Consider the following 24,202-nt stretch of genomic DNA (forward strand, 5'->3'; position numbering starts at 1 on the left):
ATGTTATGATTTTCCTACCGTCAGTCTTCCTGCATACATATTTTTTTTACTCTTTCATCTTTTTTTTCAATCTCCCTCTTTTCGTATGCCTTTCCCTCTTAGCAAGCTACAATCACTTAAGCGGATTTGTAAAAGTTGGCATTAATTTCCGTTTGGTACGGCATTCAATGCTTTCGGCTCGCCGCATGCCGCATGCCGCATGCCGCACTCCAATCTATGTACATACTATATGTCGCTCACAGACAGGCCGGAAACTTCAATGCACGAACCATGAAGACATATAACCAATTCCAAGAAAACTGCATAGTTTGATGAGTATATCCATTTGTTAGCGTGAGTGATGTTCGATGGGTTATGCTGGCGGGTGGTTTTCGGTAGCTACTACCAGTAAACAAAAAGGAGTCACAGCAAGCAAAGAAAATTGTATGCTAGCGAGTAATTGGTGAAGCAAAAGCATCTCTTTATACAGTGCAATTTTAATTTTGAAATTGAAAACAGTACTATTCTGTGTTTTCTATTGCATTCGATTTCGTATGTATGTTAGTTATTGCTTACTGATTTGTAGACCAACAAAAGCAATTTAGTTATTGGTTAGAGTTCAGGTATTCTTTTCAAAAATCAATTTACACAAAGTTGTTTAGTTTTAATCATAGGAAGCTTGAACGCGTACACAAAAAGTTTGCAGTTCATTGAGTAAGCCACAGGTCAATGAACAAGGTATATAAAGTTTTTCAAGGTCAAGTTCTTGTATGAAAAACTTTTCCATTTGACGAGATATCTTCACCAAATTTGGTATGGACTATTTTCGAAGAGAATGTACCAATTTTCAAAGAAATTATTTAAATCGGACGGCTAAAGCATATAGCTGCCATACAAACTGCCCGATCAAAATAAATTTTTTGTATGGAATCTTTTGTATTTGTGAAGGCTATTATAGCTTCGCTGCAACCGAAGTTAATGTTTTTTCAGCATTTGCGTTGAACCAAGCCAAAGATCTCTAAAAACTACACAAGTATGTGCAGTTTTACTGTATTAACATTTTGTTTACGGCGTGTGTGTGGCGACGTTTTGCTTGCCACGCAATTTTGTGGTATTAAAAACGTTCGCGTCTATTAAACTTGACGCGGACGCGTGCATCTAAACTGCGCGCGCAAACCGAACCGATTGTATTTTCTTTGTATTTTTTCGCTTCGCTTTAACTTAGCTGTTTTTTACTCTTAACCTCAAATTTAATAGCAATTATTTTACGCCCATTGGGTATTTAACTAATCGCTGCGTACACACTTCAAGAAACGAATAATTTGCAATGCGGCAAAAATATTTACGTAATTCGACAGCTGTAGAAAGTCTATTGAATGGCGAACTTGCAACACAGTCCGTAAAGACCATACCATTTGAAAATCCTTACAATTCATTGCATTACACTCGCCTGAAGGGCAACTGGTTGGGGGCTAACAGTCCAGATAGTTTACAAAAGTGTTGGCACAGTTGGCGAGTGGCAAGTAAGCATGAATACAAGCAGCATAAGTGGCAAGTGGCAGGCATGTGGCAGGTGTGTTCTATGTAAGCGTTCGCCTAGTAACTGGCCAAATTACACCTGTCCAATGTGTAGCACTGCATTACTAATTGACATGTCTGCGTACAAAGAGCCATATAGATATATATGGTACACACATATATATATATATATAGGTATATACCTATATATACATATTTATCTACTGAAGGCTGAACAATTGGTTAATAGAAAACTTGTCATATCATTTTCTTTAGAGGCGCGAGTAGTGAGGTTGGGTAGTAGAGAGAGTGAGAGGGAGAGTAAGAGAAAAGTGCGAAGCAAGTGAATTATGACCTTTTGTGAGTTTGTGCTGTGATTTTAAAATATTTATAGACATTATCGAGGTGCACAAATACTTGTAGAATACCAGCTATAATTGCCCTCCCATCGAGCTCATAGATTAATTATTAAGTTGGGGCGAAAGTGTAGGTAAATCAATGAGCAAGAAAGGTTCGGTTTCGTAGATATGAGTATGAAAAGTGGCATTGTCCGTCGCCGGTGCGTGTGTGTATTGTGTGTATGATTTCACTTAAGTACACAGCAGGTGCTTAAGTGCATACAGAAGTGCTGCAGCCGAATTTTCTTTTCAATTTAACTCAATCGCTGGCGTGTAATTGGATTTAAACTTTGAACTGCATATTTACAAAGCTGCTTACATGCTTAAGTGCATGTGCACTGCTGTTGGCAATGAATGTAAATTAATGCTACGAGCGTGGTTCGATAAGACGGTTGTACCAGTGAAGAAGCCTTTGCAAATGGTAAAAAGTGAAAGAAATTCATAGCAGATTGAAACGCTTTGAAAACGAAAGCTAAAATAACAGAAAATATAAGAATAATAATTTACGGGCGATCTGGGGTCCAGAAGAGAAGCGGAAGAGCGTAATAGAATTTTTAAGGGTTAAACATGGTTTGTCTCGCTTTCTGACAAAACTATGTAGGTAATAAAAATATATACAACTTCTGTATAGAGTGATCCATTACGAGATTCCCTACTTTTTGAGGAAAAGACTACAGAAAATTCCAATTTAATGGTGAATTTTTATTATCATTCAAAAGAACATTTTTCGGCATTTATTTTTTGAATATTATCTCTTTCAAATATTGGCCGTGGCTACGTCTCAGATGATCCATCCATTGAGTCCAATTTTCGATGACTTGTTCGGGCATTTCGACTGGTAACTGGCGAATGACACGTGTATTGTTTTGCTCCAATGCCTGAATGGAAGCGAGATTGTCTGCACAGAGTTTAGACTTTGCATATTTCTACAGGAAAAAATCTAACGGCGATATCACACGATCTTGGTGGCCAATCAACTCGCCCAAAAGGTGAAATTATCAATTTCAGGCATCAAATAACCTTATATCACATTATAATCGAAAGAAAACGCTAACTTTTAATCAAAAATTCTCACGTTAAGATATTAAATTTTTTTAAAAAGTTGGTAGACTTTATGTTAGTGGAAGTGGTGAGTTTTTTCAAAAGATACAAAAATATACAACGGTCAATAGACATCTAGGAGATTTACTTATGATGATCTGTTCTCCTTCTCAAGAAGAGGTATGAACAAGTATTTTAGAAAATCTTTAATTTCTTAGGTCAAGCTTTTGAAATAACATTGACGGTCCTAGATTAGGTAGGGTTAGGTCGTAGAGTTGATCCAAAATCGATGGATTTCACTTGAACAGATAACTTACGATCCTAGACGTAAGCCTTTACCTCATAGTAAAGGTTAGGTTAGGTTAGATTGCCGATTACTCAGAGTAGCATGGGATCACACATAGACTGTTATGTACAGTCCATTGTGACAACCTGTACCTATACAAAACTCCTGTAGTTGAATATCAGTTATCAGCAAAGTGCCTTGAACCTATCACAAATCAACTTAGGTGCTTTATATCTATTTTTGCTATTTTATCTGGATGTCTAAAAGTATGTTATTCGAGGTGGTTTTGCCATGATCTGGCAAAAACGGAACATTCGACAAGGATGTGTTGAAATGATTCTATCTCATCTTCTTCCAAACAGCTGATGCAGCTGGCATTCAGTAAGATGTTCAATCTTATCACATGAATCCCGATCGGACAGTGTGCAGTTAGTTACTCTGACAACCATTGAAAGTTGGACCTTACTGAGAACGAAGAGTTTCCTAGACGTCTTTCAATTTACCATGGTCCAGAAGGATCTTGCGACTGCATAGCTGCTGATAGTTGAACAACACTTGCTGGGCTGGTCTGGAGCACAGCAGTCCAGTAGTGAAGCACAAGAAGCCAACTGAGCTCATATTCGTTCTCATTCCGCATTTATTGAGAATGAAGTACATGTCGTAGCAAGCTCATCAGCCTTACAGTTTCCTTAGTAGTTAGTAATATTTTGTCATGTCAGCTCATATTTAATATCTTTAGTACGACTTCGTCTTTTAGTGTTACATCGACCTTGTCTGATTGCTTGAAAGTACACAGCGTGGACGTGTAGTCCAACAATTTCAGTCAGATTGACAACTGTTAACTGCTCATTATTAACAGTTATAGGGTTGTAGAGACTTGAAGATAATTTAAAACGTCATATCACGCCGTCGTATGAACTTTATTCAATTGAGAGTATTATTTGATATTTACATAGTTTTGCTACTTTTATGCATAGTAAACGCAACTGTTTCGCTTCAACAGCCCAACCACTTGAAAGTCTTGAAATACCTTAATTTTAGTTTGACTTATTTAAAAGGGATTTTATTATATTTACCGACACACTTGAGCATTTAACATTGGTCGCAACACTAATGACTCAGTTGTTCATTTTACTGGTGTACGCTCAATTGCTCATTTCGCTGGCTCATCACGCTCTCTACTCCTCTACATGATTGTGTTATAATTAAGCGTATAAGTAATGAAAGTTTAGTTAAGCTGCTAAGTAACAAGTGTGTAATTAAAAGTTGAATTTATTTGCTATTATGTGTTTGTCGATCGGAAGGGCAAGTGAGTTGTGAGTGTTGAATGCTGGGAAAAGCAATAAATTAAAAGAGGATAAAAAATTATACTCATTTAGCATGAGTTCATTTGTGCTTTCTCCATTTTCATGGTTTTTCCTGTTTATGTCCGAACTATAAATTTTATATAAATAATTATACTAATATCTTTTTCTCTCTCTTCCAGTTATGGGCTCTTGGGCGCCTCAGGTTGCGGTAAGACAACCCTACTTTCTTGCATCGTAGGCAGGCGTCGCCTAAATTCCGGCGAAATATGGGTGCTTGGTGGACGTCCAGGTTCCAGAGGTTCGGGGGTGCCGGGTCCACGTATTGGTTATATGCCTCAGGTATGTTTACAGCCATCTTTTTGACTTCTTTAAACACCAAAGGGCAGTATATAGAGTATACAGTTAAAAGTTGAGTTCCGAATTGGACTTCGTAAGAAAAAATCATTAGTCACAGTTCTTAAAAGCATTTAGTTTAACGTGTTGGTCGCTCTCTTGCCTCGTTGTTTGGTTTGAATGTGAAACGTTGTCGCTTTCATGTGTTTTCGGAATCTATAGTTTATCTCAAACAGTTCGCCTTACCGTTTTATCGGATTAGACTTTTTTTAGGTCTTTGTTGTTTGTAAATACGAGGTGTGCTTAAAGGAAAAGGTGATTTTTTTTTTTTGCGGGCTGTTTATATTCGATTATCGATATTTTGTTTTTGTTATAATCGGACACATATGTTTAGCATGTGCTTGCATTAGGAGCCAATTTAGATTTTCAAAGAAATGTGTAAATAAAGTGCTCCGAGCCACTTGAAATGTTAGCTGTGGCATTTGCTGAGTCCATTTTTTCTCAAAAACTTGTTTATAAGTGGTACAAGCGCTTTGAAGAAGGCCGAGAAGAAATTTATGACAAGAAGCATATTGCAGGTGCGACTACGTCAACCAGCGAAAAAAATATCGAAACAGTGACAAAAATTGTTTTTGAAAATCGTCGAATCACTATTAGGAAAGTTGCAGAGGATGTTGCATACCAATCGGCACATGCCATTCAATATTATCGAAAGCTTTGGGCATAAAAAGTGTGACAGCGAAGTTTGTTCCGAAATTGATAAATTTTGAGCAAAAGAAATGTCGCATTAGTATCGCTCAGGAATTTTTGAATGACGTCAACAACGATCTTCACCGTACTCATCAGATTTGACTTTCAGCGACTTTTTCCCGTATGAAAGAAAATTAACCAATAAAAGGCGTTTTGCCACAAGTGAGGAGATTAAGTCAGAATTAAAGAAAGAGCTATACCGAAAAGCGCATTCCAGAAGTGCTTCGATGATTGGAAAAAGCGTTGACACAAGTGTATTATATCCGAAAGGGAATACTTTGAAGGACACAAAATAGATATTGATGAATAACACAAAATAGATATTGATGAAATTCAAAAAAATTTAAAATTCAGCTTTTCGTTTGAACACACCTCTTATTGAGTTTATCAATTTTATGGTAAAGCCTTTTGACAATCTACATTTTATCATCTTTCCATTCAGAGAGCGGCTAGTCAGTGGCTCTCTGTAGGGAAACAAAAACTCGCCGGTCGATCAATATGCATATTAATATGCGTTCACTGAGATGAACCAATCTAAGAAACGGGTAGATAAACTAACATAGAGTAATCGTTAGAATATATAGTCAGCAATTGGTAGATGGATAATCGCAGTTTTTTGGGAAACCATCTCCTTCGATATCATAGAAAAGTGTCGAAATTACCTACGATTAATTACGATAGTGTGGCATTGGGTTGGCTCACTTCTAAGCTTAGGTATTTATTGGATGGAAACTTGAAAGCACTAGTAGCTTCTTTTGAACAGTTGAACTTTAACTCAGCTTAACATTGACTGAAAAAACTGCGAGACCTTTTTGTCTATGGCTCCAAATGAGCTTCAAAAAACTAAGGATTTCTCTGAGTTAAACGTATACAAAGCGTAAGGTTTCGTAAATTGTACCCAGCAATAGTCATAACGAAACCATACAATACCATCCCATATGTCTGTGCCTGCAAACGCACGTTCATATATACAGCACATCTGCTATTGGAGCAGACAAACCCTCAGTGCACAATTGGTATACAAAAAAAAGAATCTGTTAGAGAATAAGTGTTTGGATTATGAAAAGCTTTTCATCTTCCATTTGTAGTGAAGCAGTGTACACACATACTAACGTTGTAGCCACATAGAATGAATGACTGCGTGTGCGGAGCGCCACATGAAAAAAATAAAAACAACAACAAAGTAATAGAAATACTGCGCAACAGTTTTGAACGCTTCGCAAAGCTACCGCATAAGCTACTTTTGTAGCACTTAAATAAAAACAACAATAAAAACAACTGAATCTAGTATATTATTTTGTAACTGTATTTTCAGAAGTTTTCGAGCTCGAGCTTGCAATTGGTGCATGGTGCGATATTAAGCTTTTCCTGTTCTCATCCTCCTCTTTATCCTATTCCGATAGCGCCAAAAATAATGTGTTAAGATTTATTAGCTCTAAGTTGACTCAAAATCGTGTTGGGACTCCATACAGCCGAGTTCTTCACAAAGTCGGTTGAATCTTGTTTTCATAGGAATAAAAAGAAGCGTTTTTTATGTGTTCACTGACTCAACTGCATTTATATTCTATAGTATAAGAAAACCGTATTTAAGGAGTACCAAACAACTTCAAGTCCACTAGATTAATATCGCTCGTGTAAATACAAAGATTTTACTTTTTAAATTTTTTGATATCAGTTAAGAGAGCGTCACTTTCGATAAATAGGCAGAGCACAATGTTAGAATTCTTGAACGCAAATGATTGTTCCAAAGCTAGCGAAGGGTAACAGCACTTTATGTTATTATGAAACATGTTTTAAGAACCTTGCTTTAAGTATAGAGCTAAAGATTTTCGTTATTTTTTGAAAGAACTATCGAGCAAACCATTTTATTAGTATTTTTTGAACATTTACGAATTGTTATCGAAAATACTCGAACTATCAGCTATAGAGTCTCTAATTGTATGATGCAGCTTGGGATGTTTTCAAAGGTCACATGTTTTCGATAAAAAAAGGTCATAGTAATTTTTACCTTCCATCTTATACCGATTCTTGTACATGTTGAACAGATCGTCCACTGAATTATTAAATGAGACTAATGTTCTGCGAGTATCAACAATTTTCTGTAAAATTTTTGTACGTCATCGTGCAGCATTTTTATAAATGGCGGAGTCTAGAGTGGAAAATACTTGTATTACTCTAACTCCACTACGAGTACCGGAAAACGTAAACTTTTTTGGCTTATTTGTCTATCAAGTTCTATTGAGATTAGATGATTTTCGTGAACAGTTCTCCTTTTCCAAGTTTGGAGAGGTCGGTGCTCAGATTTAACAGCGATGATCTGAGGGAGTTGGAGTGATCTTTACCATTAGTTTCCATGTTTGCTTAAAGTGTTCTGCTTTTTGTGATGTACTTTTGGAGGTTTCTTTGTTGACAAATGAGAGAAATCTACGCGATTCGAGTAGACTTGGAACGGTTAACGATTTTATAAATATTTTTTTGGATATATCTATAATTGAGCTGAATGTGTTGCAAAGTGATAGAAGGTTCTATACAGATTTGACCATAAGAATTGGATCACTAAATTTTTGGGATTTAGGACGCAACCATTTAAGCTATAAAACACACATTCGCTCGGTGTCAAAGGTCTTTCATACGTATATGCATATATTAGGTTCGAATAGTAAGTAGCTTCCAATCATGTAATTCCGCCATCTGATATATTTCTTTCTATGCCCTGCTTCTGTTTTTTTTTTGTTTTTTTTGTTTAAGCTACAGCTTACAGCTTTTAAGTCTAGCCGAAGCAGCGCTGTCTTATCGCTTCCTAAAAACTGCAAGCGCAGCTTAAAGCTCATGGAATGTCATTTTAATGCCTTTATCTATATCGAAACTGTGGAAGGCGTTATTACGGTTGTTGATAATGGTTGCCAGTAGATATATATGTATATGTATTCATATAAATTTAACTGTAAAAGGATTTTTATACTCTTAACGCACTCTCTTCACACACTTAACTCTCAACTCATGCACTTAACGCAGAGTTGTATTGGCCGCAGATATAGTTGGCATTAAATACTTTATATTATATTACCGCTGTGTTGCTGCATGCCACACACGCTTGCGAGCATTCACAACAAAGTTTGCAGCACGTTCAACCGGCCGGGGAAGTTGGCTGCGAATGCATTCGACAACAAGCAAGTCGAAGAAAAGAGCTAAAGTAAAAAGATAAAGAAAATGAAAACTAAAGAATTTAATGCCAGCAAATGGCGGTGGGAGAACGTGTTGCGTGAAAAAAATTAAGTGACGGAAAAATATGCACACACACATATGTAAATGTGGCAACACAGACAAAGTTGCTGCGAAAAAAAGAGAATCCTTCCAACTGGTTAAACAGCCAACATGGCGTACGAGCGCGCCTTGCACGCCCTTTCTTTTCCTCGCTGAGCGCGCGCACATACTTTACGATTTGCTTCGCTCGCCAGTGCGGCATGTCCATTGTGACGCGTCTACATGAATACAGTGCGGGATTATGGGCGGATTTGTGAGCGACAACTCAAGGATGAAGCAAGACAAGAAAAAAGACAACAACAACAAGAACAAAAAGCAAAGCGCGTTCATGAAAGCATAAGCGTATGTATGAATGAATGTTTGCGCACTTGCCAACTTGCCGCAATAACCACCAATGCCATGCCCGACGCCTCGAGCGCGGTTACACGCACGCACGCGCCCACCCACACACACATACACAAGCACATAGCAGCTCCCATAGCGCCGCACATTTCGCTTGTAGTTACCATTGTACACTTATTCACAGCTTTTTGGTCATAAATCTACCAAATTCAACGCCTTCGTCACCATCTTCTACACACGCCGCGTAACTGCATCTTTAACTTTGGTGGCGAAATATGCGAACGCGCGACACAAAATGCTGCAGCGCTACGCGTCTCATTCATAGAATCTTGCTGAGCGCGCTTTTATTGTTTTTTCTTTTGCACTTGTTGTGCTTGTTGTTGGCGTTGTTATTGAGCAAGTTGCTATTTTTCTTCTGCTTGAACATTTATAAGCGCGTATGTGTGTGTGTGTTTCGGTGTCGCCGATTGCTGCCATAATAACAGAATTCCCACAGGCCATGTCAGACAACAAGCGTAGCTCTTGAGCTGAGCTTCTCAGCTGTTTAAATGCGCGCAGATACCATTGAATTGCTATATTGATGGCGTTGGCGAAGAAAAGGCGTTCGCTTGCGTTTATGTGAGTATATGTATGTTTGTGTCTATTGGGTGCACACCGCAAATAGCTTATGAACGACATTTTGGAGATCGTATTAAGTGTTTTGCGCTTTGTGTATTGCTCATATTCTTGCACTGGTGTGATACTGTGTTGTTGTTATTGCAGCCTTGTTCAATGAAAAATTATTTATTTTCAGCTGTTGGTATATTTAAAAGTTTCAGCTATCTACTTTAACGGAAAAACACTTTTATTTAACTGTGGGGCAAGTGGGCGTAAATTCAAAAGACATTTTTTGGAGAGTTTAAATGCTTACAGGCATTATGATTAATATTTCATACAATTTTTTGTATCGAAAATAAACAAAATTCTAACGACAGCATGAAGCGCTTTTCTCTACGAGCTTTAAAGTTCGAAATCTACAACAAACTGACGTTTAACAAGCCTCCAATGGCTTAAATGTTTTTATACTTTTATTTGCGCGTTGATAGTAAAGTCGCCGAATCACTTTCGACTAAGTCCACCCTAGCGCATATACGACTTCTTATATCGATAGAAAACATCAATTCGATGCAACAAGTAAAATCAAAGCCTTCCCCAGTCGATTGTTCTTAACCTGATGAGGTCTAATTATCGCACTTATTCTCTCGCTCTATATCCGTCCTGCTTCTTAATTCGTTGTCTCTAACCCTCGCTCCAACTCCAACTGATTCTGTACCGATGGGCTTATGCGAAGTGAAGGCAGAAATATTTTAGATTTAGAGTTAATAAACTAAATTTCACCTATTGTTAGCACGAATTCGCGCTTCATTTCTCATACTCGTATATTTGCTCACACACTTACAGCATTTCCACTCCAATTTTCGTTTTCCATTTTTTAGCTTGCATTCTCGCCTTTTTTTCTCGCCCTTCACTTGCATTTTTTTGACGTTGCTCACTTCTGTTTTATTTTTTGTTTTTTCGTACACACAGGAAGTTGCACTCTATGGCGAGTTCACGTTGCGCGAAACACTAATCTACTTCGGCACGATTGCGGCTATGGCCCGCAGCGATATCGATGACCGCACGGAATTTTTGTTGAAATTTTTGAATCTGCCAAATGGTTCGCGGCAGGTGAAAAATCTCAGCGGTGGCCAACAGCGACGCATGAGTTTGGCCGTGGTCCTGTTGCACGAACCGGAATTGCTGATACTTGACGAGCCGACTGTGGGCGTTGATCCAGTCTTGCGGCAAAGGTAATTGAATAGTGTGCACATACATATACATGCATGCATATTAAATTTACCGTTTTGTTTTTCATTCCGCCTATGTGGCCTAGCATCTGGGATCATCTGGTTGATATAACGAAAACTGGGAATACAACTGTGATAATTACAACACATTACATTGACGAGTGCGCTCAGGCACATGTGGTAAGTTAACTAGAGTTGCCATTTTTTTCAAAATAGCTTACGTTTTTGAGTATATGCCACCAATATGCAAACAAATTTTTAGCTTTATCAATGCGAATGTCTTTTTAGTATACAAGCCAAAGACATGACTTTGACTATTCGTCTTGCGATTGTTCTGTTTTTTAATTAGACTCAAAGAATAGCAAGCAAACTGTCATTTTATAAAGTCTATGCCTACATATATCTATATATATATCGTTTACGCTGTCAGGTCACCAGCGAAATTTCTAGACATCAAAACGTGCAGAAAATTTTAGTATCGTTAAAGTTTTGATCAGCGAACACATCTCCCTAATTCAATGGCATTTTAGCTTAAAGTAGTTTTTCACTAGAATATGTTAAATATGGTGGAGGTACCAAAATATCCTGGTACCCAAATAGACGAAAAATATAATTTCTTTCTTAATTTGATGAGCCTGGTTGCGCCAAGTGTTGCATTACGGGTTATAAACGATATGATTGCAAAAACCACCTTTATTGAAAATTATTAATTTTTAAAGAGCCAATATTTTTTAAATATTATTTTGAGGTTGGAATAGAAAAACAAATGTACTCTCTGTAAAAAAAAAAAATTAAACGAAAAATAGGAACAGTGAATATCAAGTTTGGAACGATGTTTTTAACATCAAAAAGGAAACGTTGCAGACCCTATAATATATAGGTATATATATGTATAAATGATCAGAATGTCGATTTAACTATATCCGTCTGTCTGTTGTCAGTTCTTAAAATTATAAGGACGTGAAATCTCGCACACGTCATTTTCTCAGCAAGAAGTTGCCCATTTGTCGGAACCGCCAATTTTAGGCAACTATGAAATTTAGCTGCTATACAAGCTGAACGATCAGAATAAAGTGCTTGTATGAAAAACTTCTTTATTTGATGAACTATCATCACGAAATTTTATGATTATTATTCAAGACATATCACTATAGCATATATATAGCTACAACATAAACTGGCCAAACAAAATCAAGATAATAATCTTTCTCTATGTTTTATGCTATAAAAAATGCACCAGTAAAGGTTATTAAAGCTTCAGTGCAGCCAAAATTAACGCCTTTTCTTGTTGCTAGAGCAAAAATTGAAACTTCAGAGGAGCGTTGGCAATAAATTGAATCAACTTGGCAAATAACGTACACCATGATAAATATGTGCTCTTTAAAATGCATTTTACATGGAAACATATTTTATGGCATTACCACCTGGTTTAAAATATAACTGTTATATAGTTGATAATTTCTCAAAACGCAATAAAACTCCAAATTTTTTTACTTTCAATAAAAGTAATTAAAAAAAAAATAAACTTGAATTCATATCCGATTACAATTGCAATTTACCCAAAATGCAGCAGCAACAGCAGCAGAGGTAAATTAAAACACATTTGTAACTGTCATCAACGCGATGACACATCAAATTAGAGTCGAATAAATTAACGCCACAAACACAAACTAAAATGTTTTCCCTGTTTCACAGTTGTTTGACGGTAAATACTAAACTAAACGGTTGATACCGAAATTGATAGTTAAATAGATTTGCTGCGTTTCCAACCGCCACGCCACAATTTCCACCAACAGGCTCCCAAAAGCATGCAAGCAACTTTATCTCCACAAAAAAAAAACAACAACAAAATTTGGCGTGGAAGACACAGCTTACCTACGCTTTGCTAATGCTTTGCATGTGCATGTGTGTGTATACAAATGTACATATATATTTTGGTACCGAAAAACCACCTACGGTACACAAAGAGTTAGTGGCAACTTGCGCGCAGTCATCACTTTCGCCACGTTCAACAAAAAATACATGCACGAAGACAACTGCGAGCGAGTTTGGGACACTCACACATGCATACATAAGCGCGCATAAGATTGTTTCAGGCATAAACATACCGTATGTATGTATGTATTTGTGATTGTATGTTGGTTATTGTGCGCACATAAGTAGGAAAACGGCTGACAACGCTAAGTGCGCGGGGCGCGTAGGAGATTGTTTGCTTTATCGTTACTTGTACGCTAGCAGCCATAAGCATAACCCCAGTAGCTTTATTTTTTAGTATGTTTGTACGCGTGCATGTGTGTGTGTGTTGAAGTCTCGCGAGACTACTCAGCACAAATACAATCATATTACAGCTCTCTAGCGCACTCGTCGCCTAATCCCGCATTCGTACAAACGTATCTACCGCTCTACTAGGAAATGATACATTGCGTATACGCCGTGTATGCCCATCGGCAATAATGCTGCTTATGCCAACTGTATGCTATATGTCGCTGCCGCTGCAATGTTGCGTATCTGTACATGTATATATATATATTTTGCGTATTTGCATGTATGTGTGCGCGTGTGCGCTCATGTCTTTACACGTACGTTGAGTATATTTATAGTAGGATACTACTTTTCCTGGCTTTTAGCTTTTGGCGCTTACAATGTGTGCCGAAAACTTTCTATTGATATTAAATTAAGTTGGACGGAAGCCGGAAATTGTAAATAATGTCAATTTCTATGTACTGTAATCCAGTACACACTTCAGGATTAACTTTTATTTATTAACAGATTTACGCGCAGGCCGCAGTGAGTAATGACTTTCTTTTGGTCGGCTCACCGCCTGCTGCATTAGTTTCACCTTAGGGTGAAAACGCTGTCATACATATATTATATATACGTATATGTATATATATATATATATATAGAAATATATAGAACTCTATGTATATACATATGTATAAATATGTGCTCTCATTTGTTATGCCCAAAAGTCAATACCGACAAATTTATAGTGATTATTGCAGACTATTACATTACATAAACCAACACACACACACATACATACATGGCGTAAATATTCCTATACTTTATACATGTTTACATTGTTGTGTCTTACTTTTGCGGCACTTATGTTGCGCATCACAAGGACCAGTCAGCCGACGGGAATAGCTCGCCGTTACAGATGTGTCCTTAATTAAGTATTTCTTGGGTTTTTGCGAGCGTTGCGTTAAGCTTTGTGTGTATCAAAGTAGTGAACTCCAAAATAAGAAAACGGTTTGGCGCTGTGTTTTATGTTAGTGAGTTGCCTGCTTTCGTTTTACCACGCTATGTCTAGTTTTTCACAAAAAGAATTTCCGAAAAGAAAATGTTTTTAGAAAAACAGCAAAAACAATAATTTTTCTGATAAACGAAAAATCGAAGCTGAGCTTTTTCGACTTAGAAATACTTGGCAAATTTTTTATGGAACAACTGGGTGTGTTTAATTTCAGTGAGCAGACTAAAAGTTCGACTAAATTGGGTAGTGCTAGCGCATTTAAATTAAAGCTTGATAATAAAGTAGATTGTACTATATTTTACATTTTTCTCGCACATTAATTTAGGAGTAGAATTTATAAAAGAAGTTTGAATTACATCCTTCACAAGGCTATACAGTTATTAATGAGAAATAGCATGATCCATACTCTGTAAAATCATCTTTAAAATTTATATATTATATTTGTGTCTTAATATATTAAAGATCAACGATAATATAATTTTTAACTTCCCGCTAAGAAAATGGAAAATTTTCTAAAAATCGGGAAGATATTGGTTTCACCCCATTTTGCAAAAATCGAGTTCTCAACAGATCTCGACGTTCTGAGGGTCGAGGAAGCTTCCCCGAACATTTCTACGATGATGTCCGTATGTCTGTATGTATGTGTGGATGTATGTGTGTGTGGATGTATGTGACCCTCTTATAACTATTAAACTGCTCAACCGATTTGAATAAACTAAACGGCATTCCAAAGGGTTTCATTGCACTTGAATTTCGTGTAAGTTTGGACCCAATCGGACCAGTAGATTTCGAGAAATCTCAAAAATAACTAATCAGTTCTAAACCTTGAAGAAACACATCGTTTGCCGCAAACCGGATCGAAATCGGTTGATTTACTTGCTAGATATCGAAAACGAAAAATTTCGAAGAGCTCAAAAGCAGTGAAAAAAGCGAAATTTGAACGTTAGCGTATGAAATTAGAGGGAAGTTGCAGGGATGGCTCTTGAGGCCAACCGTTTTCCACATTTTTTTTCTATAATTTTAAGTACTCTTTCAATAATACAAAGCTGAGTAATTTCTTGTATACACTTTTCCTCTAATTTTCGAAGAACTTCTTTACTACGCTTACAAAAAAGATTAAAAAACATAAAAGCAACAACTTCGCCTGCACCCAAACTTTGTTACCCTTCACAGGTGTATTTCTTAGAGCATAAAAGCTCATACACTTTTATCTTTATCTTGATTTTGATCGGTTAGTTTGATGTCAGCTATATGCTATAGTGGTCCGACCTGCCAAATTTCGTGAAGATACCTTATCAAATAAAAAAGAGATCAATAGAAAGACTTGATTTTGATCGGTTAGTTTGTATGGCAGCGTTCCGTTCTGAAAAATTTCTTCGTAAATTGCGCTATGGCTTTAGGCAATAGTTCATGCCAAAATGCTTAAAAATATATTGTCAAATGTAAAAATTTTGCCACCATCACACCTATTATGCTATCAAAACTGTTGATCTCTCATTTATACTTGATGCAAGTGAGAAAGCAGAAGTTATTGACAGCCAAATAAGTACTGTACAGCAGATCCATTGAATGGCTTGGTTGGCCAAAAACCCATTTACGACAAGAAACTAACTGATCTCAATGCATTTTTTTAGTTTTTGAGTAATTGTCGGTCCCAAATAAATACTAATACTTTTATTTAAAAAGTTATTACACTATTTAGAATATAATTAAATGTTATGTTAGTTAGATTACAGTAAATACCAAAAAAGTTGGGCTCATTTCCACATCTAAATTTCTCGAAATGTACGATTGTCCTCAATAAAAATTTCTGTAATAAATAATTCATTTAATGAATTTTGTTGAATCTTTTTCACTATGAACTTTTTTTGTTTAGTTTAAGTTTGTATTAAAATATAGCCGCCATAGCGTATACGTTACATAGTCGCTCAAAGTCTAATACCGTAACTATAAACGGTGGAGATAATTTAAATACGAAATGTATCAATAAATTAAATAATGATCAAAGTAAGAAAGTTTTTGGTTGACACAGAACAGAAAAAATAAAAATATAAGAAGTCGGTTATATCAAAGAAATTATAAAAAAATCTAAGTAAAATTGGATACCGAACTACCTTACAGCAAGCTGAAATGTTTATATTGTCTTCGAAATTCTTTCTTACTGTGCAAGATATACACCGTAAAATCAACTGTATGGAGAAAAGCAAAGTAATCGCTTAAAAAGATATCTTCGAAGGTATGGCTCGATTGGCTTATCTAATCTAAAGTTTAGGTTAAAGTCAGTGTAGTATTGTTTTCAGATTTTAATAAAATATCTTTTCAATATTTGAAGATATTTCCTGAAGATGTTGCTGTATAGGTGGTAGTGTCTATACTCTCAACATGGATACCCCAGAACCCATTAGATCCATTTATGGAGCATATATTGGTGGTATTTTAGATATCACTATTGAATATACCCATAATTGAGTTTTATGCTCAGGTCATTAAGGTTCACTAACATTTTTCGAAGAGTATTAATGTAAAAATGACTCATCGTTTCGCAGCTTTTTGTAAGATGCGTATCTTCTCTGAGTGCCCGAGTCGCACTTCAAGTATCATACACTATTATAAAAAAATTAAGAAGTTCTCCACTCTTTCAATAGCTATGCTACATCACTCGTAAATAACGCGGACTGTAATGAAAATATAAGCATGCATCGTTTTTATATTTAGGTGTAGAAGATATTATAAGATTAATAAAAGGTTTATTGTATTAGAGAGAAATCGTTAATTATTTAAAAAAGAAGTCACTAAACGAGGGATACGAAAAAGTTACTCTAAATTTTAATGTGTTCTGCAGCCGAAATTATGACATGATATCGCCAGAATATAAAGTGGCAAAATTATTGCAAAGAGGTGAAAGATGAGTTCAGCTTACTAGTTAAGAGCCCAAAGCCAAGCGTTGGAGAGTAGCGAATCGAATAAACTGTGTCACATGCTAATGCAGATGGGCAGCACTTGTGGTACGACACTACGCTAAAATTTCATCTGACGCATGCGCAATAGTATTGTGGTTTTTATTTAGTGGAGAAATTTTTTTTTCGCGTTAAAAACCGGCGCTGTAACACATTATTTATGTTTTCCATAAATTAGTATAATTGAATTTAAGTCTTAAGTTTTTCAAATACAGAGGAAAGAAAGAATCATTCAGAACAGTAAAACTGATCTAAATTATGCAAACACAAAACTTGGTAGCACTGCTATCTTCAATGCGGTATCGGAATACTCTCTGGTACGAAGTCAACACGATTACTTTGCTATTGCTTTTACATATAATTTGTATGGCAAGAGAGCTAAGAGAGCAAGACAACTAGAATTATAGGCAAATGAAAATTTGTCTCTACTTACATAAAACCACAAATTGAACTTGACTACTAAATATTGTTGTGGATTGTAAGATTCACCTTTTTGTCGCTATAAGAGCGACTTGCAATAGCCATCCGAAGAAGATCATGCTATACAACTTAAATGGTTTTTGATGGCTTTGAAACCTCCGCTTGTGTTTGTTGTTGTTTAATCACAGCGGAGTTAACCATTTCAGACAGCCATTAATGCTACAACTGAATCGATTAGTAGTCTAGTTCACGCTTTAACACTATTACTATGCTTTCTATTTACTTTTGATCACTTTAAAACCACAGAAACTCGCTGAAGCAGGGTTAAATAAAACTGTTTTGTCTATAACTACAAACAAATTTCTTTATATCTTGCTCAATCATTTGCACAACCTCACTCACGCACGCTATTAACATCTACACAGTTAAAGTCTTCTTTCCTCTGAATTTACGCTTGCCCTATTTACTCATCTTTCTTTACTATTTGCTCTTCACTCTTTTCGTTTAATTTATTCCTGGGCGTGTCTGCACATGTTCAAACGGTAATCAATTATTGTAGTTAATTTCCGCACGTCGCATTCATCGTATCAACATACAACGATGCGTTTAACTGTTATCTAAGAACATGTAACGGTATTATGCACGAGTTGAAGCTGAGGACATTCAGTGGGGATATTTATAGTTAAAATTTAGTAAAGCATCTAAGCGCACGTACAGAATTTACCCATTTTCAGTTCAATAGTTTGTAATAAGAAAGGCACAAAGCGAAGTAAATATAAAAAAATATCGCAGCTGAAGAGCGATTGAAAAGGCTCGGACACTGAATAAAAGATACAGTGAATCAATTTCAAAAAGTAAGGCCCAAGTTTTCAGAAGGCTTTAGCTCCAAGCCAGAAACTCCTTAACGAGAACAGGTTCGAACAACTTAACGAAAAGTTACAGATTCTGTTATTTTCAGCGCGAAAGCTTTATGGATAAACATTATAAGCAATACCTTAAATAAGATAAAAACTACAATATATAAGGTTTCACGCAGCTGGCTGGCCCCCATCTATGCGAACTGTGTTATATTAGGCCATTAGGCCATTACTTGTAGAGTGGTGCTCGTTGTGGCTAGTTTATCTGCCATACAGTTCCTGGCGGTGTTTAAAGGCCTTAAAAACTTTGAAGCGAACCTCATTTGTAATCTTCTTTGCGACAGAACGGTCGTGGCGGAGTGCAGTAGGGCGAAGACATTCCGCAGGGTGGGGTGCTTTCTCCACTGCTTTCGATCTTGGTGATTAACAACCTTGAAGAACTCGAGAAACGAGGCTGTGGGTGATAGCCGACGATGACGACGTTATTCTTATGATTAAAAGAATTTTTTTTAAATATCGTCTATGAGCTAACCGAACCAAGTAAAGGATTTTTTTTACTAGGAGGTATAAAATCCTAGACCTGCCTCTCCCCTCTTTCGGAGACTCAGTCTTCAACCTGTTAATAAGGTGAAATATCTAAGACTTATCTTTGGTAAAAGCTGTGGAAGGTAAAGACTTCGCTTTCTTAGAAGCTGTAACGTGTCCAAAGAGCGGATCTCATCGGCATCTCCTGGTACTTAATGTCACATAGCACCAATGAACATTGCCGGCAGGTGCTTTACTGCCAAGTGTGTGAACAAGGACACGCCGTAACTCTTTCCTCTTTCAACTGCATTAGTTAAAACTTGGAACACTGCATCGCCAATGTAATATCTTTCAGGCGGAAGTGGCTACTATTAAGGTGGTGGTAGACGTACCGCTACGAAGTGCAGCTTCTTTCAGGTAGGGAAGCATTCACTCCGACAACAGAGTGGCAATATTAGCGCTGAGCTCGCTAACTCTTCGCTCTAAGTTAGTCAAAGAGTATCTGTTCTCTCTAGACATAGCACAAAGCTACTTCAGCCGACGAACTAGCCGGAGGGTGTCACATTTGGCCCGCGCACATCGGAATGGAACCGAGTTGAACGTCCCTTAGCGTCTTGCGTTATATTATAGTACTGAACCAATTTACCTCGCCTGTGACTGCAAGATCCTTTTGGCCTAAAGTAGGACGCAGGAGATATATTGAACTACTTGAACTTTCTTATAGGACAATGCCCAATAGGCATTCATGCGGTAAGGTTAAACATATTTTTGGACACTTGTTGTCAAAGTTATTTGGGGGAAGGTGAGGTAGAAACATGCAGGCACTTCTCCAGTGTCAAGCCTTTGCAAGACAGATGTTGAAAAATCTCTGCAGTATTACCTTCGATTAACCCGGAGACACAGTCGAAATTGACATTCGCCGTCAATTGTGCTAGGCTCAAAGCGCATTGTCGATTTTTATCTGATGTTAAAGAGTTTTAGGTAAACGGACCGGCATTCTCAGCGGTCCAAATAAAATCGCTGTTAAGATTGACCTCCTAACCTAACCTAAATCTCGGCGAAAGGCTAAGCTCAACTGGGATTGTAGGGATCTTATGAACGAACATTCCGACTTTTATGCGATCTCACCTATGATCCAAAGTGTAGTCACTTTCCGAATTGCGGCTGTTTATGAATTCATTAAGCTTAATAATCAAAGACACACACTGTACCATTCTGCCTTCTAAGAACTAGGCTGCATCTGCTCCGTTTACCTAAAAGTTAAGTGACTTCGAGTGCAGCATTTGCGAGTTTGCTGGCCGTCGAGTTTCGCTAACTCCAGAATTAACTTTTCTCCTCTATTTCTATTTAGTCAGAATAGTAAAAACGGGAAGGAGCCACTTCAGACTGGAGATACATATCGAAAAACATACACCTTCCCGCATACAATTCATGTTTAACTGACTGACCAAAATTGATAGTCGAGTTGAAGTTGTGCACAATAATTGACTGCGGCAGAGGTCAAACCGAACGGCACAATGCGGTTTATCACAAAGTTTACTCGGCCGCAAGTGGCTTGCTGGCCAAAGCATACACAAAGTTGCATAAAAAACTTCGACGAAGCACACAAATATTTTAACACGTGCATGTGTGCGTACAAATTTAATTTCACATACTAATCTAGTTTATTACTAACAAACTGAATATACTAACAAGTATGGATATTTACGCAAGCGGCAAGTAAATAGCCACAAAACGGGCCAACTAAACTTTTTATCTCCAACTTTTCGATTTTGTTTTCATTTGTTATTGTTGTATATTTTGTCGTTATTAGATCGGCCTTTTGCGTGGCGGTCGTATGCTTGCGGAGGAGGCGCCCAACTTTTTGCGCCAACAATATAATGCCAGCTCCCTGGAGGAAGTCTTTCTGAAGTTGTCTGTTCTACAGAATATGGGACGTCGTCGTCGTTCGTCGATTGCACAGGAAATCGTCGAGCAAGTGCAAGTGCCAGCCATTTCGAATCCGGCCTTGGATATGTCCGATGAGCATAACACTGCCGATATTTCAGGTGAATTCGGTGATAACATCTCGATGAATTCGGCAATTCGTGACCCGATTACAGCAGCTGAGATGCCCGCTTCACCACTGCCGATCGATAAGGAGCCGCCAGCAACATTAATGCAACACTTGGATGTGATAAGTTCGCATCACATGCGCGCCTTGGTGTGGAAGAACTATTTGTGGATGTTGCGTAATGTGGGGTGAGTTGTAGAAGGAATTTATGGATTGTGATAGGGAAAATTCCAGTAAGCAAGGTATTGTCGAAAAAGCTTTTCTTTGAATCTTCGCGGTAAACAATGTGAGCTCTAGATATGAAGCTTTCAAAAGTAATCAATAATTCATGGGTACTTAAATCCAGTAAGATCTCGAGGAAACTTCCTTTAATCCCTTAAGGTGCATTGTTGTTCTGAAAATAATTATAAATGCGGTATTTTTTGTGGAGTTATTCTAAATTAGTATGACTATGGATTTTGTAGTATCTGATATGGACATCCGACGACCTACATTTCTTGAATAAATATTTATTTTTCTCTGGTCACCAATATTCGAAAGTGTTTGGAAATACCGCCCGTTTAGCTGAAGGAAAACAAGAACGGCTGGACCGCGATCCTTTCAAAATGGAATAATACTGCGATATCAGGCGTTTCTGAAACCAGTACATTATTTAATTCGCTTTATTTTCCTCCCACAGCATAATGATGTTCATAGTCGCCTTGCCGGTTGTACAAATCATACTCTTCTGTTATGCCATTGGTCACGATCCAACTGGCCTCAAGTTGGCTGTGGCGAATGGAGAGCTCTCCGAACAAATGGTAATCGATCAATTTTGTCCAGTTTTTCCGGGTTGCAATCAAACATATTTGAGTTGCCGCTATCTGGATATGTTGAAGACGAATAAGAGCATGCATGTGGTGAGTTTCTGGGTGCATATTCCATTTCATTGGCTAAATTGAGACTTTGTTTTTGCTTTGTTACAGAAATTTTTCCAAACCGAGGAAGAAGCCAATACTGAGGTACGACGCGGCAATGCATGGGGTTCATTGGTATTCGATAAGAACTATACGAACGCATTGAATGAACGTGTTGAAAGCGGACGCTATGCTGATAATGCTACCATAGATGCTTCGGATGTTAATGTGCGCCTAGATATGTCAAGTGAGTGATAGATTAAGTGGCTTAATAATCAAGATTGCCTAACTTTTCATTGTCTCTTCACTCTCATTACAGATCAACAAATCTCCACACTACTTTACCGCGATCTACAGTACACCTTCTTCGACTTCGTCGAACTTATACTGCACGATTGTGAACTTAATCCGAAAATTGGCCGTATACCCGTCGACTGGGAAAAACCGATCTATGGCACGCGCAATCCAAATTTCACTGATTTTGCTGCACCCGGCGTCATATTAACCATCATATTCTTCCTCTCTGTGGCCATCACATCGGGTGCCATGCTGATCGAACGTAACGAGGGCATGTTGGAACGCTGCTTGGTGGCTGGCATCACTGGACCCGAAATACTCTTTTCACAAGTGCTCTCACAATTCACTGTCGTCATAGTACAAATGACTTTTGTGCTTATTGTCGGCTTCGGTTTCTTCGATCTCACCAACGAGGGTAGCATGTGGCTAGTGATTGCGCTTTGCCTGCTCAACGGCTTATGTGGCATGTGTTTCGGTTTCGTTATCGCTTGTGCTGTGGACACGGAGCGTACGGCTACTTACGTGGCATTGGGCTCCTTCTTGCCAATCGTTATGTTGTGCGGTATCATTTGGCCCATCGAGGGCATGTATCCAGCATTGCAGTTCATAACCCTGTTCTTGCCGTTAACCAAACCAACAGAGTGTCTACGTTCGATATTGCAACGTGGTTGGGGTTTCTCCGAACCATCAGTGCATAATGGTTTCATCTCGATATCCCTCTGGGTTTTGGTCTTTTTGGTGTTGAGCATATTATTCCTCAAATTTAAGAAGGGCTAAAGAGAGAACTAGTATGTTGAATGAGTGCAAAAGAGTGAGAGGTAGCGAGCGAGAGGGTGAGTGAGAGAGAGAGCGAGAGAGAGTGCGGTGGCACGTGTGTTTGAGGGTATGCGTGTGCGTTGAAAGAGAGTGTCTAAGCGCACGTGGTAGAGTATTGCGTTATTTTTCGGTTACAGGGTGGTAGAGAGTTGATCAATTTATTTAAGTAAGCCAACTAAAATTGTTTGGTTTCTTAGGAACAAGTTAGGTACTTGTGTCTTAAGTACACTTAGTAATTTTATAACAGTTATTTTAGTTATTTTTTCTCAATTTGAATTTTTTTTATTTTTTAATCTTTTGTTTGTTAATTTTTTTATTTTTTTTTTATTTTGTCAGCATTTTTAATTTAATTTCCTCTACTGGTACTTCGTTTTTTATGTATTTTAGTTGTAAGGCTAACGGATTTTATTGTTCTAAATATATATAAAAAATAAAAATTATGTACATTTGGGTTAAGTCAAATAAGTAAAAAAAATTAAAAAAGAACAGGCAACAAAAAATGCGAGAAAAACATAAATTGAATGTTTGTATGTCAATTTGCTTGTACATCACTTGTATACATGCAACAATATTGGTATTTCTTTGTATGTATTTATGTCAACATATGTTTTGTAGCCGTAATTTATGCAATAAAAATTATACACATAATATTGATAACGGTTTATTTATTGTTGTACGCAACGCTGCTGTCACAATGCCGGGCACATTGCACGGACGTGGCAGTGGCAAGTTGCCTTTAATTATACAAATTATGCTGATTTAATGGACGAGAACAGGTTTGTTTATTGAAGCTGATCTATAAAAATAATAAAATCTCTTTATGCGTAATTTTCTATAGAATTTTTTTTTTGTTTATGTATATAAAAAATTTCACATGATTTAATTGACTTTTTTTTGTTGAAGAGGAAGCATTTACACTAGACAATTTACAATTATTTGCTCATAATACTAATTGCTGCTATAAATTATTGATATTTAATTGCTCTATCTTATAGTTTGATTTAATATTTGCCGAAGCGATTCATGGCAATATGACTTTAAAAAAGCAAAAAAAATGCAACCCTGTACTAACGAGTAGAAA

General features: G+C 37.2%; 1 protein-coding gene across 7 annotated transcripts in view; it reads left to right on the forward strand.

Annotated features, from left to right (window-relative positions):
* Window positions 1–23,771, forward strand: part of osy (ABC transporter oskyddad) — a 124,576-nt gene extending 100,805 nt beyond the window's left edge. For all 7 annotated transcript variants that reach the window (XM_014230054.3, XM_014230056.3, XM_014230055.3 and 4 more), the window contains 7 exons: window positions 4,709–4,868; window positions 10,785–11,047; window positions 11,131–11,224; window positions 20,873–21,300; window positions 21,792–22,011; window positions 22,078–22,255; window positions 22,328–23,771. In XM_014230054.3, the coding sequence (XP_014085529.1) occupies window positions 4,709–4,868; window positions 10,785–11,047; window positions 11,131–11,224; window positions 20,873–21,300; window positions 21,792–22,011; window positions 22,078–22,255; window positions 22,328–23,082 (2,098 nt within the window). In that variant the 3' untranslated portion in view covers window positions 23,083–23,771. The remainder of the gene's footprint in view (window positions 1–4,708; window positions 4,869–10,784; window positions 11,048–11,130; window positions 11,225–20,872; window positions 21,301–21,791; window positions 22,012–22,077; window positions 22,256–22,327) is intronic.
* Window positions 23,772–24,202: the final 431 nt, after the last annotated feature.

The sequence above is a fragment of the Bactrocera oleae genome, chromosome 2, assembly GCF_042242935.1.
Source record: "Bactrocera oleae isolate idBacOlea1 chromosome 2, idBacOlea1, whole genome shotgun sequence".
Lineage (NCBI taxonomy): Eukaryota > Metazoa > Arthropoda > Insecta > Diptera > Tephritidae > Bactrocera > Bactrocera oleae.